Source organism: Rhinolophus sinicus, linkage group LG10 (assembly GCF_036562045.2).
Source record: "Rhinolophus sinicus isolate RSC01 linkage group LG10, ASM3656204v1, whole genome shotgun sequence".
NCBI lineage: Eukaryota > Metazoa > Chordata > Mammalia > Chiroptera > Rhinolophidae > Rhinolophus > Rhinolophus sinicus.
Genome location: NC_133759.1, coordinates 90057745 through 90078191, shown reverse-complemented (window position 1 = coordinate 90078191; position 20447 = coordinate 90057745). Strand labels below are relative to the sequence as shown.

Here is a 20447-nt window from a genome sequence, read left to right as displayed (position 1 = left end):
CTCGTGCCCCAGTCATCACAGACCCTTTCCATCAGGTGACAGGAATGAGTGCGCCCTGGTGAGAGGAGGAAACGTGCTAGGTGCCACCAGTCTGGAGCTCTGGAGGAAGGTGAAGGAGGTGCTAGCGCGTGATTTCTGAGGTCCCCTTCCTGGTTCTTGTCTGATGCTGTACGAGGTTAGGTAATCCCAAGACTGGAAAGGCCAGAGCTGAGCACACACCCCAGGACCACTGCCCAGCCCCTCCCCAGGGCCCGCCTGTCCCATCTCACACCGTTTGTTCTAAAGCTACTGGTAACTCTCAGCATAACAGCCCAGGAAGTGGACCCCTTCACAGTCTCTTTCTAGAACTCGGACCCAAGAACCAACCTACTCTCACGTAAGTACACAGAAGTAGATATACCCAAACAGACTGCTGGTTGAAGCACTGTTACAACAGCAACAGCTGGTAACAACCTAAGAGGTCATCAAAAGAGAATGATTATAGACCATTCTTAAATGGAATAGTATATAGCAGGTAATAAGCATATGCTAACCCTGTATGTGCTGATAGAGACATGACTGACTTTTAAGGGAAAAAATAAGTTTCCAAACAGTATGCAGTATGGTTAATTTGTATAAAAAAACTAAGAACATGTGTGTGTTTGTAGAGAGAGAAATTCCAAAAGTATTCCCAGGACAACTATGACCAGTACACACGTTTATTTTTCACTGTATGTCCTATACTTTGCTCAAAAAAATTTTTTTTACCATGAGTACACATTAATTTTATTAAAGGAAAGAAGGGAGGGAGTAGAGGGTGAGGAAGAAAGGGGGCAAGGGGAGCCATGGGGAGAGAGGGAAAGAGGGAGAGAGAGAAAGAGAGGAAGAAGAGAAGGGGGAAGGGAAAGAGAAGGAGAGAGGGCAACGGAGGGAAGAATCAACCAACGACCAACCAACCAACAGTGGTCACTTGGCAATGCGGCTTCTCCCAATCACAGAAATGTTGCCAAAAGAATTACATAAAGCTGCATCACAGGAGGAAGCTGACAATCAGTGAAGGTGAAAATCTCCCTATGACCACAAAAAGGAGTTTTTCTGGAAAACACACTTTTACTGTGGTTCAATTTTAAAAAATAAAAAGGAGTTGGCCCTTCATGGTATCAACTTTCTACATGTAAATATGATGTTTCCTCAAATAGAAAACAAAAAGTAGACTATTTCCCTTCACGCAGCTGATGAATCACCATGAGAAATTTCCAAATACCTCTGAAAATGTCTCTTTCTCTAATAAACCCATTTGTTCTAGCTCACCTCGCCAGCTCATCTCACCTCCTCCTTGAAGCCTTCCTTCTCCCGTCCCTGCCCTTAAAGCACCTGCCATGTGTGCTTCTCATCTGGCAGAGCGGACAAGAGAATCTTGAAAGCTCCTCCCCTCTTAGGGCCTAGGATGTATTTCTAGCTCAGGACACTCTCTTCCTACTGGTTTACGCTATTCCTGATCTCTTGTTTACCAGCTTCTCACGCACCTTTTTCCTCAGAAAGACTACAAGCCCCTGGATGGACAGGACCACATAATCCTGTTTTGTACCACTCCTGAGAGAGTACTTATATGTGCTGAACAAATGAAGGAATGAAACATAATCACTGGTCATAGACCGTCAAAGCTGGAACGGGTCATAGTGATCTTTCATGCCATATATTTTATCAGTGAAGAAACTGAGGCCCTGAGAAGGGAAGAGTCACACAGCCCAACATCACACAGATTCCCACTGGAAGAGCTGAGCTAGAACAAGTCCTGACCCAAATGATGCTTTTTCCACTACTTACAGTCTCTCCCACATGTCACCCACCTCTCTGAAGACCTCCACACTGGGAGGCCATAGCCACAAGGAGAGAGGAAACCAGTTACCTTCCCCAGTGTGCGTGGTTCCGGAGCCAGGAGCTGGGGCTGGATTCCAGTCCGTACATCACTGTCTCCCCATAGTCCACAAAGGGCTTATTCAGTCTGGGGGGCGGGGAGAGACAAAGGAAGGGCAGAGCGCGTGGGTTAGACAATGACGAAACAGATGGAGTTCAATGAGACCTGGGTCAACTCCCTATCTGTCATCTTGGAGATACCACTGATTCCCGGACTGAATGCTCTCAAGGAGCAGAAGTGTTAAGTCAATGGGACACTCACTTTCATTATAATTAATGATTTGGCAGAATAATTTCAATGGGTAAATATTACAAAGCACGTAAAATTAGAATGTGCTCTGTCCATGGGACGTAAGTAAACTCAAAAGATGACACGTGCTGAAAAAGAACACAAACTACCGGGGATCGGTATGCCGCACTCCTCGGCAGCCACCCTCGGCTAGCACCGAGCATTCAGAGTGGTCGGTGGAAGTGCGCACTTTCAGGCTTGGTGATGGAACCCAAGAGGACAATGCATCCCTCGAGCGGCCGCTCAGGGGACTCTCACCTTCGGCAGAAGTGGTGAGCACATTTCACCAGGATGCCCATGCAGTGCACGGCCACGATGCCTATCACCAGCAGGCTGAGGGGACCCATCTGGGGACAGACATGGGCAAGAGAGGGAGAGACAAGCAGGGAGCATTAGGAGTGAGCCAACAGAGGCTGGATCTGCAACTGATCACAACGCTACTAAGGCACTTGCTGACGACAGGACTTGTAGCGCAGCGTTAGAAACAGAAATGTGATCAGAGACCAGCTCAGTGAGGCGGTACCATCTGAGCCTTAGCAGGCTTTCGAGAGGATTTATCTTGTGGAGAAGAATGACACAAGACAAGGCTGTTCCAAGCCTGCTGCCCAGCAGAACAGAAGGCTCCTAAGACTGCCTGGGAAGAAGAGATGGGTGGAGAGGTGTGTGGGAGAGGGGAGTTCTCTTTAACGCAATACCGGATCAAGAAAGACTGCCCTTAACGAAGGCCAATCTGCATCGGGGCCATCTCCAACTCCAAAAGAAACCAGAACGGCTTTGGACAGTCTATAGGGGGTGGAGTGTAAAAGGAAAACATTCTCAGGGTCGGCCGTTCAGAGCTGAGGTGTGGAAGGACTGTGTAGAAAATGGACAGACTCATGCCACTAATTCATTCCTTACCATTATTGACAGAAACTGCCTGAGACATTTTAAGGACATCTGCCCTACCTGGAAGTGAAGGCGGGAATTTCTGTCTGCTTTATTTACTGGCACACAGAAGGCCCTCAATAAGTATCTTTAGACAAATTAACATCTGGATTTCGTTTTCTTCTCAGCTGAATTTTTTTTCAAAAGCTTCCCATTTTATAATGTTTTAAATGAAGTATAATTTTTTAAAAACCCACTGTCTCCCAAAACTTGTCATGATACTTCCCTCCACCAGGCAGACCCTTACCAAGATGCCTGCATTTTTCACTGCCAGGGGCAGCCCCAGGAGTCCTGTGCCAATGTTGCCTTTTAACAGGTGGATCAAGGTCTGGAACCATCTGAAGTAGGAAGAAGGTAGACAAGGGCATGTTAACAGCAGTTTCTAAGCACTTGGCACTGTGCTAAGTGCCTTCATGTACCATCACGGCATTCAATTTCCACAACAAGTGTTAACTTCATTTTATGGCTGAGGAAGCAACTTGCTCAAGCTCACACACTTGGTAAAGATTCAAACCTAGGCCACCTGACCCCAAGCCTGCTCTTCTAGCCACTGGGCTATAAGCTCCTCTCCCCATGGCATTTCTGAGAACCCCCTCTTTCTTGGCGATTAGACCAGAGGGATGGTGGGGTTCTTTCTAGGCACTCTATCCTTTCCTAGTGTATCTGGGCCTGGTTTTCACCACAGACTGTGAAAAATCAGATCCCAAAAGATGACAAGCTTACCTGTATGGGACAGACACTGGTGTGAGAGAACAGGGAAAATAAAAAAATAGAAGCCCAAAACCCTTAAGAGAAAGTTTTATGCAAAGTGAAACAGAGCAAAAGGCATTCAGTATCTCAATAGGCCAGAAGTCCCTGGTGTACTTTGCATTTGAAACAAAAAAAAGTCAAATGTCATAGAGTCCTAGGATTGGAGAAGCCCTCTTCAGACAGTCACCTAGTTTATCCTTCTGCCTGCAGATTTTTCCCTCACCTATTGCATGTTACTAAAAGAGAGACCATATTAAGACCCATCTGCAACCCCTGGAAAGGAATTTTACTTTTGGTAACATTTCTCCTTCTACCTCTAGGAAACCTCTTGAATTTCCCACTGTCGCCAAGCTTTGCAGGAAAGATCAAGGAAACTGCTTCAAGTCTAAAGAGAAGAGGCTGAGTGCTCTCCTGGACTATCCTGAGCAAACAGCTTAAGGACCGGACCACAAGGGTCCAGGGTGACTCTTTCATTACCAGCAGTCAGTGACCAGGAGGTTATGGGAAGGAAGATGGGCCAATCAAATGTTTATCTTAGCAAATGTTTAATCCACTTAAGGGCAAAGGTAAGCACTGTACCAAACCCACCTGCCTCCCAGAACAAGCCCCCCGCCCCGCCCCCATTACTTCTGAGCTGAATTTTATTAATGCTTAGGCCCCTCTAGCCCTGGCTCTGCCACTAACTCCATATGACAATTCCCTTCCCTTCTCTGGACCTGTTGTCTCATCTGTAGAGTGAGGGGACTGGACTAGGACAGCATACTTCCCAATTTCAGCTCCCCAACACCAGGATTCTAGGCGATTGACCAAAATGACTCCTTTTAATCAATGGCCCCAAACTGGGATTAGCCAAAACCATATGAGTATCACAAAATCAACCCCAAGGACTGCAAAGTCTTAACTATGGAATGGGAGGTGTGAGGGAGAAATAAACCTTGTAAATCTTTGCTGTTCTCTTTATGCTCCAAATCAGTAGTTCTTATACTTTTTGGTCTCAGGACCCTTGATGTCCTTATACATTATTGAGGATCCCAAACAGCTTTTCCTTATGTGGGTTCTGTCTGCTGATATATACTATATTACACATTAAAACTGAGAAATTGTGTCTTTATTAATTTAAAATAACAATAAACCAATTACATGCTAATATAAGATTTTTAATGAACAGTAACTCTATTTTCCAAAAAGTAAAATGTGAGAAGAATGGCACTAGTTTACTTTTTTGCAAACCTCTTTAGTGCCTTGTTTAATAGAAGACAGCTGGATGACGTACTGCGGCATTCACTCTGCTGCTATATGTTGCTTTGGTTGAAATATATAGAAAAATCTGTCCCCACACTGATACGTAGCTGGAAAAGGAAGGCGTACTTTCATCACCTCTTCAGAAAATTGTGCTTATTTTTCTTTGATACTACACCAAACTCCATACGTGGTCATTTCTTGGAAGTTAGTTGTAACGTGGAATCCGAACTTTTCATCCTCTATTACATGAAAACCTACGGGTGATACTGCTCGTTGAATGATCTTTTACCCATGCCCAGTTTTCTAACATCACACTTTAGTCTTGGAAGATAGTGGTTCTCTGGGCTACGCAGGTCTTTCAATGCTGGCATATTACCTTATACAATATTTAAAAAAAAATCACATTTATTACTATCATCAATGATCTCATCACAGAACCTTTAAGTTGACGGGAGCCATCCGGGTCACAGTACTGGATACAAGTTTTTTTCTAATTTTATTATGGGCAATAAATACTGCTGACTGTTTTACTTCAGGTGATGGTCTCATTCCTTTCATTGTCAAGAAAATGTCTACCAAGTACTCAGGTCTGAATAACCTATAGCTTGCAAATTAGTCTTTCTAGCAAAAATAGTGTTCTATGGGAAAAAAGCAGCTAATTCAGTTCACAACTCAAATAATCACTGTAGGTCTTTTCCTTGAGATAAGTATTATACCTTGGTATGTAGCAGAAGTGCTTCATGCCTATTTACCATATTGCCACACAACTATTAACAGACCTGTACTAATGGGTCAAGATTAATGAAATTAGTAATCTGACTGCTTCACCAAGGACATGCTTAGTGAAACTGGCTTATTATTTGCACGTGAATGGCAGTGAGAAATACACTGACAACTAGTGTAATTTGGTACCGCTGCCTTGACTTACACTACGGCGCCAGCAGTTTTACCCACCATTGCTTCTGTACCGTCAGTGCAAATGTCAACACACTGAAAAGGAAAATAACATCTTAGCGTTATTATGAAAATAGTTTTGACTTCTCAGACTTCTTGAAATGGTCTCGGGAACCCCCAGGGTTTGAAGACCACTCTATGCACATGGCTGCTCCACATAACAGAGAGAAAGCCAGTTTCAGTCAACTGTTTGCTCAGTCTGCCAGCCTGGGGAAGAATGACCAAGGCTCAATCAAAGCTGGTACAGTGTAACTCAATTGGGCAAGAAGAAGAAAAATTTGCCCAATGCAGTAAAATGAGGCTGTCGCCAAAACAGTTAACAGCCTGATAACATCAAATGTTAGGAAGTAACCTCACGAAGCACATCTGCATGGAAGTGTTTGGGTATTTGCACCTGATTCAGGATTTTTACTGAGCCCCTAAACCCCGAGAAGAGCCAGGTGTGTGTGCCTATATATGCAGTAGGCTAAGAGGTACTTCCAGGTACTTTGTTCCTTGGCAAGGCACAGAGACAAGGAATCCAGCTCAAAAACCGGTTCCTAATACTTCTCACAGATGAGAAATTCAGGGGGGCTAACAGGGTCCTGCAAATCAGCTTATACCTTAATCATTCCTGGCATGTTTTCTATAATACTTGTGTGTACTCAACCAACCTTCCAAGTCTCCAGGGAGCACTTTTCCCTGGACCACTTATGATGGGACTGTGATACCTGTCATCACTTACAAATGGGCTTTCCTGGTCACCTATCTTGTATCACAATATCAGGACAGGGTACCCCTCAGAAGAAAGCATACCCTGGAAAATATCCCAACACAATCCCAAGGAAGGTATCGTCTGTCTGCTCAATTTCCAACAAACAAGGGGATATAATATGGGTAGACTAATGTGAAAAAAAAAAAAAAAAGAGAGATATTCAGAATAGCTAACAGGCATGCATTAGCTTCAATGCATATAAAACCTATGAGCTACCATCCTGGAGTTGCTAGCTGGTTGGTTTTGAACTTCAGAGAGGTCCCTTTAAAAATTTAAATCTAGACCATATGGCAAGCATTGCATAGATAAGCTGATGCCTGAGAACAAGGAGCAAAAACTGGAAGGGAAACTATAGAGAGAGAAACTTAGAAGACATATTTCACAATAATGAGTGTGACTTCTGAAGGGAAGCAATCACATGTCATTGGCAGCAATATGGAGCTCCTTCTGCCTGGGGGAAGCCAAGTGGGTGGAAAAGGTTAAGAGAAGACAGGGGAAGATGGTCCTTACTGCTGCCAGTTGTGCTCTAAGCAATCATTTCCATCAGCTAACAATGCAAGCAGATGGGGGACTCTACAAAAGCAGGCCACAGGAGAAACAAGCTGTGGAGACTGAAGCTTTGTGAGCAGACGTCAGCTAGTGGTGGAGACGGGCTCGTCATGTGGACAGTCCAGATCTAGTTCACCAGGAAAAGTGCCCTGCGCCAGGAGAGACTGCAGCCAGAGGGAGCTTCACCATGACTCCAGGAGAAGCTTCCATGGTCTCCGTGGGCAGTCGCAGGGGACAGTGGAAGTCCAGGACATAAAGGATCCCTCAGTAAGTCACACTCAACTCACAAAGGAACGAAGAAAGGGTGAGAGCTAAGCTTGAGGAATAAACAGAAGGACGACAAAAGATGGGATCCCAGAACCCCCAGAAAATGTCAGGGGTCTGCTGAGGTTAAGGATCGAGTCAGCGAACTCAATCAGATAGAAAATCCTCCCCTGAATCTACTAATTTGAGTGGTGAGCACCAGATAGTGAGCACAGCTTCACAGCGGGGTCAATTTTATCTTACACTTGGGCAAACTGAGGGGGCCCCAGAGAGGACCAAACTCAGTCTGATGAGTCTTGGGATTCCGTTTCCAGGGATGAGACAATAAGCCCTTCTTAGGGAAGGCAAAGCAGATCTCTTTTCTAGCAACTCCTTGAGAGTTTTTAAGTGCAGAAGTTATTCCTCCCTCTTCCCACTTCTTCAGCCAAACTCGCCATTACAGGTGACAGGGCCAGAAGTCTGGGGGAGGCTTTGCAAAGGAGGCTTTCCTGTGGGCTGGCAGGCACTTGAGGTTTTGGCACTGATGAGCCATGGTTCTAAGAGAACAAAGAGAATGTTCTCTCTCTATGTTTCTCTTATGTTCAGGTTCTACTCAGCACCAGCCTTCTGGGACCAACACAGCTAAAATGAACAAAGAATAAGAAAGAAACTACAGAGTGGCCGGCCAAGAGCAGCTCAGATCTCAGCCCTGTTAATTGCCCAACCTCATTATACCTTCTTCTCGTCTATCAAGTGGGGACTTGATAAAATGGGGGAGCAAAAGTAACTCTAAGGGAGACTGTGTGACTAACGCAGAACTTGGGAACGTGACTCTCCCCCAGGGGGTAGAAGAAACAGCTACTTACGTTGTGCTGCTGCTTTCCCCGAACCGCTGGTAGGAGCCGGAGGAAGAGAAATTGTTCAGGCCTTCGGACGGGCTCTCCTCAGGGCTCACGTCGGTGGAGCTGTAGTCAGGGTAGTCCTCGTTCCGAAGTCTCTGTGTGGACATGGTAGCTGGGGAGACAGGGTCAGTGCTAAGACCTCCAGGGGTGGGGGCTGTGAGCTCCAAGCTCGGGGTGGGCTCTGGGACAGAAACAGCCATTGTCACAGTAGCTCAGTGATAGCTGCACTATGGATTAAGTACAATGCAAGTGCCTGTACTTATGAAAGTAAAAAAGGTGCAAAGTCCACATATGCAGGTGGAGCTGACTCAGCTTCTGCCTCCCAGACTTTCCAGTCGGTGTCATACTCGTAAGTTTCTAAATTTGCCACAGCACACCTGGACAGAGCAGGGGTGAGGCACGCTTGGGAGCGTGTGGGAAGACACAGACAGACACTTCCGAGAAGCTTACCCTGTTCCTTAGGTCAGGATTAACTATCCCTTCCTTTGCGTTAATTTCTTGGACCTTGAACGGCAGTTAAATTGTCTTTCCACCTCTTTCCCAAGAGCAAGCTCTCAGAGGACGGGCACCGGAATATGCCTACTGCATCCTATTTCTCCTCTGCATTGATTAGATGGAGAGCCTTGTTGCATTCAAGAAATCCCCTCCAAGTCATCCAGTTCTGCTCAAACTCGCCACCAGGTCCCAGAGCCACGAACGACTGTCTCTTTCTCTCTGCCATGACCTCCAACCTCAGGCCTATCCTGCACTCTTTGGAGCTCATCAGTGACTCTCACCCTCTGACCCTATGACTCTTTTCTTGCAACCCAGCCTGAATACTGAGAAATGGCAGCTGAAAGCAGCGGAGAGGAAGACCAGGAGCATGAGAGGGGCTCACCTTTGGCCTTGTTCCAGTGTCTCCCCTCCACAACCCTTCTTCCTTTTTGTTTTTACAGGTTTGCCAATTTTTTTCAAGATGGTGAAAGAAGAAGGGTACATTTTGGGAGTCACATAGGCCCCCAGAATCCTAGAAACTGTTGCTAACAGAGCCTTCAGAGGTCACTCCAGCTGCTCATTTTACAGATGAAGAACCAACCCCCCAAAGATGAAGAGACCCGCTCTGCTACAGCCAGGTAGCCACAAATCAGTAAACATGTATTCTGATGCTCGGCCTGAATTTGGAAACATCTGAATGTAGTGCCAGTTGCTCGAAGGAGTATTATAATGAAAAAGACTCAACTTCCTGCCATCCAAGAATCTGCAATCAGGAGAGGGAAAAAAGGTACATGAACAGTAAAAATGACGGATAGAAATCCTTCTGACACTTGGCAGTCTGGCACAACTGCCTGCGTATAAGGGGCTCTCTCCCAGAATTTGGCTGGATGCCCACCCTGAGTCTCAAAGACCCGGAGAGGAGACAGGACCTCAGACGGCCATCACAACACCCCTCCATCAGAGCCCCAACACCGGCTGCCAGGGGATAGCTCTGTGCTGAGTGCTCCCACGCGTCCGTCCCGGGTGACGCTTCAGAATCGGGCCCCACCCTGGCACCTGAGGGCTCCAGGATGACCTCGTTTTTTGCCACTAACTGTAATGGAAGTGGACCCCATGTACTCTCACGAGGAAAGTGCTTGGCGGAAAGCCAGGAAAGGGCTGGGAAGCTCCAGAGAGGATACCGCCTAGCTTCACCACAGTGACTTGGCTAAATATCTAAGAGGGTGTAATTTACTCACATGCTGGGGGAGTTCAAGAAAGTCATCGAGCTCTCGGGCACTTAAGCTCATAAAGGGGCCAGGGAAAAAAATTAAGAAGTAGCTGAAAGCTGCTATTCATGCAAAAGTTAATAAGCTCAGTTTCTATGTACGTCAGAAGGCCTGGGTTCTAAGACTGCCTCTTTCACCCGTTTGCTTAGTAACTTGGAACAATTCTCCTTATTTGTCTAGGGTCTTTTTTCAAATGTACAAAAAGGGGAGGGGTGAACTAAAATCTCTCTCAGCAACTCTCTAGCTGTAATATTCCAGGAATCAATTAATGTAATTATTTATGCAAACAACAGCTAATTTTTAGTTCCATCCAACATACCAAAAGTATCTGAGGAATACAGCCTTCCAAGTGAATCCCGCATATTATTACGGAAGAAAGGACAGTATCAGGGCCTGCCAAGTTCCCTGATCCCTCCCCATCAACCAAGAAACCACTTACTTGATACACATGCTCAACTTACTTCAAACACCATAAAGAGGCCTCTTTATGTTGGGTATAAAAACTGAAGTTAACCCACAGCAGATTACTGCTAAGAAAACTGCTCTGAAAAAGAGGCTGACATCTATAAATCTAAAGTCCAAGAAGCAATGACAGGATGTGGAAGATGTGGCTTGGCAACTGCATGAACGTTGAAAAGGGAAAGAAAAAAAAAAGCTCTGTATGGGCTTTAGTTGATAATAAGCTCAACAGAAGTCAATGATATCATAACAGATACCAAACAAACTAGTGCAATTCTAGGTTGCACTAGGACGAGACAGACCCCTGGTAGATGATTTTATAGTACAGCACGGTTCGGTTTGGCCATGCAGCGTATTCTGCTCCAGGCAGCACACTACAAATGCAACAACAGCAAACTGTGGTACCGCCAGGGCTCCGCGCCAGGCCCAGGAAAGGGCTGGAAACCAACTAAACGAGGAATGGTCGGAAGCACTGAGAAGGCTCAACCTGGAGACCTGGCAACTTGGGAGGTATAGAAACTGCCTTTAAAAGGTGTCCTGTGGATAAGACTTGTTCTATTTCTGACCTCAAAGAGCATTCAGAAATAGGATCGGCAGGTGGAAAGTAAAGGGAGGCAGGTCTTGAGCGAGACAAAAGGAAGAACCTTCTATCAAAGGGAGTTGTCCAAATGGAATAGTTCGCTCTGGGAGATAGTGTGTTCCCCATCCCCGGAAAAGTCCAAGCAGAAACCCTCCCCAGAGCTATAATTAAGCAAGGATTCAAGCACCGTAGAGGGTGGGTGCTGTCACTCCCTGGAGTTCCTTCTCTGGCTCCTTCCGGCAACCAAGGCCTCTTCCTCTTGCTCTCTAGCTGTCCCCACGGTGCTAGCCGCAGAGGTCACCCTGGCCCTGGGCTCCCTTTGATGAAACTTGGTTTCCAAGTCTATTGCAGCAATTGCCAATTCTTGCCATGGGGGAAATTTTAATAGAACCTGTTGACTATCAAAATGCGGGGTTGTAATATGTGAGAGTTCAAGCCAAGCTTGTCCTTCCAGCTCTCGAGGACAATGAACAGTTTATACATTACAAGTGGCCCAGCAACACAAAGTCAAAATCTCCTCAAGATATTTCGATCCAAAAGAGTGAACTATTAAGGGGAAAAAGTCTGCATGTTTGGTGGCAAATACACTATACATTTATTTATTTCTTCAAGTGTACATTCAAGCAAACTTGCATTGAAATATAAACTATTTATATAACTTGGATAAATTTTCTTTTTCCTTATGTAAACTATTTTTAGTTGTCAATGTTCTCAGTATTTTAAGGTTTTTTCCACTTATTTCATCTCTAATCTTCCTTGAATCTACACAGTGCACATATTAACGATGCTTTGTTGTGATATAATGGTCCATCATTATACTAATGTAATAATTTGCTTCACTAGCTTCCAATTGTTGGATTTGGGGCTTCTGCTTTCTTTTTATTTTTTTTTAACAACTAGCTTATATCACAGCTAAAAAGATTTCATACAAACACTTTTTAATTTTTGAGTCATATCCTTAGAGTAGAACTAGGTGAACAGTCTCATGTTTATGGTTCTTACCAAACAAATGATTGAACTAACCTAGAGTCACCAGCAATATATGGACACGACTGTCTCTTCATAACCCTGCCAATGTTGGATTTCATCACTTTTATTTTTGCTCTTTTGGATGAGTGGCTCCTTATACTTGTTTTATTTTACATTTCTTAAATTTATGGCCAAGACCGCTGCTAATAAAAACTTTAAGAACATCTTTCCCCTACTTATCAGACTCATACTTTTGAAAATACTAACGTCACTTTGGAAAGTACTAAAATGTTCTCAAGATACCTGTTTAAGAATTTGCTCATTGGATTCTATTCCAAATTCAGTACACTACACAAGGTCAACTCCAACAAGGGAAGGAGATCTCATTTATACATGTCTGTAGGTCTCTTTCAGGACACATGGGAAGGTCGGGAAGGAGAAAGAAGAGGAGGTAGGAAGAGGCAGTACTGAAGTGTCAGTTACCAAAAGCTAAACAATACTTTGAAGGGAGACTTGTAAACATATGGAAAATTATCCACTAAAAATTATTAGAACGAATTAAGTTTAGCAAAGTTGCAGGATATAAGGCCAATATACAAAAATCAGTTGTATGTCTATTCACTTGCAATGAACAATCTGAAAATGAAATTGAACAAACAGTTCTATTTACTATAGCATCAGAACCAATGAAATACTTAGGAAGAAATTTAGCCAAGTAGGTATAAGATTTGTACATGAAAACTACAAAACATTGTTGAAAGAAATTAAAGAAGACCTAAATAAATGAAAAAATATCCCAGTACTCATGGATAGAAGATTTCATATTGTTAAGATGGCAATACTCCCTAAATTTATCTACAGATTCAACGGAATCCCTATCAAAATCCCAGCTGCCTTTTTGCAGAAATTGACAAGCTGATTCTAAAATTCGTATAGAAATTCAAAAGGCTCTGATTAGCTAAAACAATTTTGGAAAAGAAGAAAACGGAGGACTTCCCAATTTCAAAACTTAGTACAAAGCTACAGTAACCAAGACAATATAGTACTAGCATAGGGATAGACATTATAGATAAATGGAACAGAACTCAGAGTCCAGAAGTAAATTCTCACATCTATGGTCAACTGATTTTTGACAAGGGTGCCAAGAAAATTCACTAGGGAAAAAAATAGACTTTTCAACAAATGGTGCGGGGACAATTGGATACCCGAGTGCGAAAGAATGAAATTGGAACTCTACCATACACCATATGCAAAAATTAAAATGGTTCAAAGACCTACATGCAGGAGCTAAAACTATAAAATTCTTAGAAGACAACATAGTAGGCATAAATCTTCGACCTTGGATTAAGCACTTGTTTTTTTACATATGACAGCAAAAGCAAAAAAAGAAAAAATAGGTAAATTAGACATCATCAAAATTAAAAATGCTTGTGTCTCAAAGGACACCATCAAGAAAGTAAAAGACAACCCATAGAAGGAAGAAAATTTCTGCAAATTATATTTCTGATAAGGGACTTGTATCCAGAACATATAAGGAACTATTATAACTCAATAATGAAAAGACAACTCAATTAAAAATGGACAAAGGATCTGAGTAAGTATTTAGCCAAAGATGCAAAAATAGACAATAATCACTGAAAAGATACTCAACATCATTAGCCATCAAGTAAATGCAAACCAAGGACCACAATAAGATACCACTTCACACCCACCAGGAAGGCTAAAAATCAAAGATAGATAATACCGAGTGTTGGCAAGGATGTGGAGAAATTGGAACCCTCTCACACTTCTGGTGGGAGTATAAAACAGTGCAGCCACTTTGGAAAACATTCTGACAGTTCCTCAAAAGGCTAAACATACTCGTAGTTACCATATGACCCAGCAATTCCACTCCTAGGTACATATTAAAATGAAAACATACATCCACAGAAAAACTTGTACACAAATGTTCATAGCAGCATTATTCCTACCAGCCAAAAGACAGAAATAAACCTGATGGATAAATGCAGTGTGGTATATCCATACAATGGAATATTATAAAAAGAAATGAAATACTGATACATGCTACCACATGAATAAACCTTGAAAAGATTATTTTAAGAAAGAAGCCACAGAGGACCACATACTGTGTGATTTCATTCATATGAGAAGTCCAGAATAGGGAACCCTATAGACAGAAAGTAGATTAGTAGTTGCCCAGGGTTTGGTGTAGGGAGTTGGGAGGGATTATGGGGTAATGGGTAAGGGGACAGTTTCTTTTGTGGTGATGAAAATGTTCTAAAATTGATTGTGGCGATGGTTGCACAACTCTGTGATTATATTAAAAAACAGTGAATTATAGCTTTTAAATGGTTGAACTGTATGCTTATGTGAATTATATCTCAATAAAGCTGTTAAAAAACAAACAGATTTCTGAGCCAAATCTGATTCAACCTGAGCATTTTATTTTTAACCAGTCAGATGACCCTGATTACAGGTAGATTTATATAAAGCACTAAAAAATAGTATTCTCTCATTATGATGGATACACCCCAGGCCTCACCTCCTACTCGAGTTCATAGGTTGGTGATATATGAGATCTGAGAATTAAGCTCACGAACTCATCCTAGAAAAAGTGCTCCATACCTCATTGCTGAATATCCCTATGGTCACCTTCAAAGTACTCCCCTTGGGAAGCTATGCACAGATGCCAGCACCTAGTCCACCCTTCAAAGCAATTTTGGAACTCGTCCTGCAATGGCCATCACAGTTGTTGTCGTATTACCCTTGATGTCCTGAATGTCATCAAAATGTCTTCCTTTCGATATTTCCTTTATCTTTGGGTAAAGAAAGAAGTGATCGGGGGCCAGTTCAGGTGAGTAGGGAGGGTGTTCCAATACGGTTACTTTTTTACTGGCTAAAAACTCCCTCACAGATAGTGCCCTGTGAGCTGATGCACTGTGGTGATGCAAGAGCCGTGAATTGTTGACGAAAAGTTCATGTTGTTTTCATCTTTTTCACGCAGCCTTTTCAGCACTTCCAAATAGTAAGCTAGGTTAACAGTTTGTACAGTTGGTACAAATTCATAATGAATAATCTCTCTGATACAGAAAAAGGTTAGCAACATCTTTGCAACAAGTTCAGGAACTTAATTGTCAGACCTTTGTATATCACCAACCCATGAATTCTAGTAGGAGGTGAGGCCTGGGGTGTATCCATTGTAATGAGATCATACTTTTTTTTAGTGCTTTATGTAAATCTACCTGTAATCAAGGTCATCTGACTGGTTAAAAATAAAATGCTCAGGTTGAATCAGATTTGGCTCAGAAATCTGTTCGATTTTTTTAGCAGCTTTATTGACAATTCACAAAAGCATACAATTCAACCATTTTAAGGGTATAACTCAGTGGTTTTTAGTACAAGGTCTGACAATTAAGTTCACAAACTTGTTGCAATGATGTTGCTAACATTTTTTGATATCAGAGGGATTATTCATTATGAATTTGTACCAACTGGACAAACAGTTCACCAAGTTTACTATTCGGAAGTGCTGAAAAGGCTGCATAAAGAGTTAGATGACCTGAACTCTTTGCCAACAATTCATGGCTCTAGCATCAGGACAATGCACCAGCTCACACGGCACTGTCTGTGGGGGAATTTTTAGCCAGTAAACAAATCACTGTATTGGAACACCCTCCCTACTCACCTGAACTAGCCCCCGATAACTTCTTTCTTTACCCCAAGATAAAGGAAATATTGAAAGGAAGATATTTTGATGACATTCAGGACATCAAGGTTAATATAACAACTCTGATGGCCATTCCAGAAAAAGAGTTCCAAAATGGCTTTGAAGGGTGGACTAGGTGCTGGCATTGGTGCATAGCTTCCCAAGGGGAGTACTTCGAAAGCTACTGTAGTGATATTTGGCAATGAGGTATGTGGCACTTTTTCTACCATGTTTCCCCGAAAATAAGACTGGGTCTTATATTAACTTTTGCTCCAAAAGACACATTAGGGCTTATGTTCAGGGAAGGTCATCCTGAAAATCATGCTAAGGCTTATTTTCCGGTTAGGTCTTATTTTCGGGGAAACACGGTAGAATGAGTTCGTGAACTTAATTGCCAGACCTCATATGCAGACTAAAAGTGCCACCCATTATTCTGAAACAATGACACTGGATTGGACTTTGGAACGCAGAGAAGTGGCAAATTCTCTAGACGCATTTTCTCTTCTCTGTTGCTGGAATTCACAGACACAAACAAGGACACAGACCGTGTTGCTAAGTGTGGCCTCCATGGAGAAAAGTGAAAATTCCTGACTTCCACATTTGTTTTTAAAGACCATCTGATAGGACTCCACCTAACCTGCCACAGAAGTACACTGCGTAAATTGAGACTCCTGCCTGAAAGAGTCTGGTGGGAGGGCAGCCACAAAACAGCTGCTGACCTCAGCAGGCTCTACACAGGAGGAGAGGAATAGGCAAACACGCTCATTTTTTTACCCACAATCACAAAAATCACTAAATGTTAGAGGATCATTTGTGACTTAAAGAAGACTGAGGTCTAGCTTCCCACTTAGAGGTGAGAAAAACAAGGCCCCAACTGGTTAAAGATTTGAGGTGAGAATCCAACACAGATTCCAATCCAGTGTTCTTTCTACCACACCATAAATGATCTGCCCGCCCTACAATCTCCCTCAGCACAAAACTGGGGCAAGATTACATCTGCAGAGGGCATTCTGCATAGTAAAAGATAAACAAGTTCAGAACTGAGTTGGGTGACCCTAAGCCAATTAATCTCCCTCTGCCTCGGTCTCCTCATCTGAAAATACGTTAATAACACCTACATCCCAATACTGTTTGGAAGATAGAAGGAAAAGGCATTAAATACGTGGCTTGGCCCACAATGGACCCTCATTAATGGTAGCAATTGTCATTTTTACTGTAGAGAAGTTCAAGGTCAGGAAGTCAGAAGGTTCACTATACAAATTAAGAACTGCAATACTTCCCCCATTCCAAAACTAGTGTGCTGAGCCATGTCCCCATCCTGAAAATGGTGGTCTATGTGCCATGAGATTCTTGAACTTCATGGAAAAGGGAAGCACAGAGGAGTATTTCCTATTAGAGAGCGTCATTGAGAACTGGCCCTGAGTGTCAAGGCTTCCAAGAGAAATGTCTGGAAAATAAAAGAAGAGACAGCACCAAATGCAGCAGTATGTGGTTTCTATTTTGGCATATTCAGAATGTCCCATCCGCTGGATGTCACACCCATTACACAGAGGCTAGATTTGTGTGCTCAGATCCAGCCAAAGGAGGACCGTTCAGGATTCCTCTAAGGCCTGGATTAAGTGAAACACACTCAATATGAGTTTCCTCTGTGGGGAAAAAGAGAAAAGCTAGGTGATAGTGGTTAGTCACCCCCCTTCTGGAAGGGGTTATCAGGATCACACCAGCAAAAGCAGACAGCAAAGTCTATTCACTCACCCAGTTCTAGGATCTTGCGTCAAGTCAGGGTGTGAATCAGAAACATATTATTAACAGCAATGACTCTTCAGTATCAGACCCTCAAAGAGCTATTAAACATGTAAAGATGCACTCACGGGGGGGGAGGGGTTAAAAGAGAAAAAAAGAAAAAGCAGGAGTACTTAACATGAGAAAAGTTATCTGAAGTAAGGGGGAAAATAAAACATTCACAAAAGGGGACATCTACTCTACTTTATATACCACATGTTAACAAGTCCAGTCCTAGAATTGCATAGCATCTCTGAGATGGGAGAGAACTTAAAACTTTATCTAGTCTGGCCGTCGGAGGGCTCCGTGGGTTAGAGCGCCAGCTCTCAACAAGGTTGCAGATTCAATTCCCACATGGGATGGTGGGCTGCGCCCCCTGCAACTAAAATTGAAAATGGCAACTGGACTTGGAGCTGAGCTGCGCCCTCCACAACTAGATTGAAGGACAACAACTTGGAGCTGATGGGCCCTGGAGAAACACACTGTTCCCCAATATTACCCAATAAAATTTTTTTAAATGTATTTTTATTTTTTTAATGTAAAGAGAAATAGGTGAAATTAATTTTAAAAAAAGACTTGATCTAGTCCAACCTTCTACCCAACACAATAATCTAATCTACAACAACCAAAAGTAATTGCCCAGTGACAATTAGCTCCAGTGACAGGGACTTCCATGTTCTGTGTTGCAATGTGAGAGTGAGAGAGGGCTAACTCTTTGAAAGTTCTTACACTCACCCAAAAACCACTTCCCTTATGGCACTTCCATCCACTGGTCCTAGCTGTAGTCTCTGGACTATTACGAAAGAAATGGAAACTTCTCCTTTAAAATAGACAAAGACAGCCGAGCACTTCAAGCTGCCACAAGTATGAGTCCAAATAAACAGTCAAGGGAAAATAAGGACCCAAGAGCAGGCAATTATAAAGGGCACAATCAGAAAACAAAGGGACTCAGTATCATCATCAGAGACGCCTCTGCTACATACAGCCTCCATCCCAGACAAAATCCCAAACTCAGAGCAAAAAGCCAAGCCTTCGGTGTCCCTGTACTTCTTGACTTCAAGAAGTCGAAAACGTGCTCTAAATGTACAATTACTGTAGACTAGTCTCTTGACAAGAGTCAAAGAGGGCCTTGATCATATTTAAAGTACTAAAAGGCAGTCAAAATCGTTTTCTGCTGTCATCATTTCGCGTGGCCATAATACAGACGTAAGAAGGAACAGAAGGATTTCATGGCAACCTAGAAATAAGGTGAGTAGGGAAACTGCTTCCCGGACAACTGGAGTAAGTCTTGTTGCAAGGCAGATACTAATGTATATTGGAGGGGGGGAAAAAAAGCCCTGAATAGACAACAGACCTAGATGCGCAGAATGTCAGAGCAAAAGACACCCTTAGGGATGCAAGGCCACCACTGCACAGACTGGGAAACCTAAACCCAAGCAAGGATTGGAGTCACCCAAGGTTGCCATGCAAGGGTCAGAGCTAGAACACAATCTCCTCGCTCTCCAATCTCGGTGCTTTCCGTTTCACCAGGCTGCTCTCTTATTTCAGCAAGCTTCAGACGACTGCAAAACATGCATTCAAACAACCAGTATTCCCCACATCCGACGCTACAGGAAAAAACTAAGCAACCATCTTGACGCGCTTCAAGTTAAGGCCAGGGGGCTCTCCACAACCTCAGCTTGGAGCCACCTGCCCTTCCAGGCGCATCTTCCGATTCTTATTTCGTATTTTGGTATCACTTACACAAAATTGCAGGACCGCTAGAAACAAAACCTACAGAATGATGAGTTTGCAGAAAAAACCTGAACACAAACAGGGAACCACACCCACAGCCAATCCAACCCTGGCAACGGACAATACAGAGCTGGGAAAAAAAAGGGGGTTGGGGTTGGGAGAGAGGAATGAAAGAGACAGGGACAGGAAAAGGGTGACTTTTCACATGTCAAGTTTTCTGCAGGAGGCATTGTGGGGAAAAGCAAAGCGCTGCTGGAGCTCACGGAGACTTGGATTCCAGTCGCAGCTCTACGACTAATTTCCTGGGGGACTTCAGGCAAGCCCCTACGCCTTCCTGGGCCTCGATTTCCCCGACTGTCCCGGGGGCAAGGGGTGCGGGTTGCACCGGAGCTTTCCCGAGGTCCCTGCCGTTCTGGTATCTACGACCCCGAGACCCCCTATTAGCAAGTCCCCAGCAGGGGTCCCACCGAGGGCCGGGGACTCGCCCGGGACAGCCGAGCCCTTTGGGAAGCGTGTCAGGAGCCCGGGGGGGACGTCTGGGTGCTCTTTCCCGTCTCGGACCTCAGTTTCCACACCTGTCCGATAGAACGGGGAGGTCAAGGGAGGTTACGCGAGGGCCAAAGGAGTCTCCAGTTCGCCTCAGCCGGGAGGGGTGCCCGCGGGTACCACAGCTGAGGTGGGGGAGCCAAGGAGACTCGGACCCGCAGTCCAGGCGGGTGGGTGCCCGACCCGGAGCATCCGCGCGTCCCTGAGGAAGGCGACGTGGAGCCTGAGGAAGGCGGTGACAGTCAGTCACAGCCTGTCAGCGCGCGGACTCACCGTTCGGGTTCCGGCTCTGGCTCCGGCTGCGGCTCCGCTCCGGCTCTGACTCTGGCTTCGGTGCAGCGCACCCCACCCCGCCTCAGCTCGGACGCCTGGCCATCCCCCTTGCTGCCCCGCAGCTGCTTCCGGACCTCGTCACGTGATCCAGGT

General features: G+C 44.1%; 1 protein-coding gene across 5 annotated transcripts in view; it reads right to left on the bottom strand.

The window, feature by feature from the left end:
• The window catches only part of SLC36A1 (solute carrier family 36 member 1), a 217532-nt gene extending 197101 nt beyond the window's left edge, over positions 1-20431 (bottom strand). For 4 of the 5 annotated variants that reach the window (XM_019734297.2, XM_019734300.2, XM_019734295.2 and 1 more), the window contains exons 1-5: positions 20295-20431; positions 8468-8615; positions 3357-3447; positions 2444-2532; positions 1889-1984 (exon numbers count right to left, since the gene is read on the bottom strand). In XM_019734297.2, the coding sequence (XP_019589856.2) occupies positions 1889-1984; positions 2444-2532; positions 3357-3447; positions 8468-8610 (419 nt within the window). In that variant the 5' untranslated portion in view covers positions 8611-8615; positions 20295-20431. Of the gene's footprint in view, positions 1-1888; positions 1985-2443; positions 2533-3356; positions 3448-8467; positions 8616-20050; positions 20267-20294 lie in introns of those variants that run through there. The other variant, XM_074313807.1, reaches the window with a different exon arrangement.
• Positions 20432-20447: the final 16 nt, after the last annotated feature.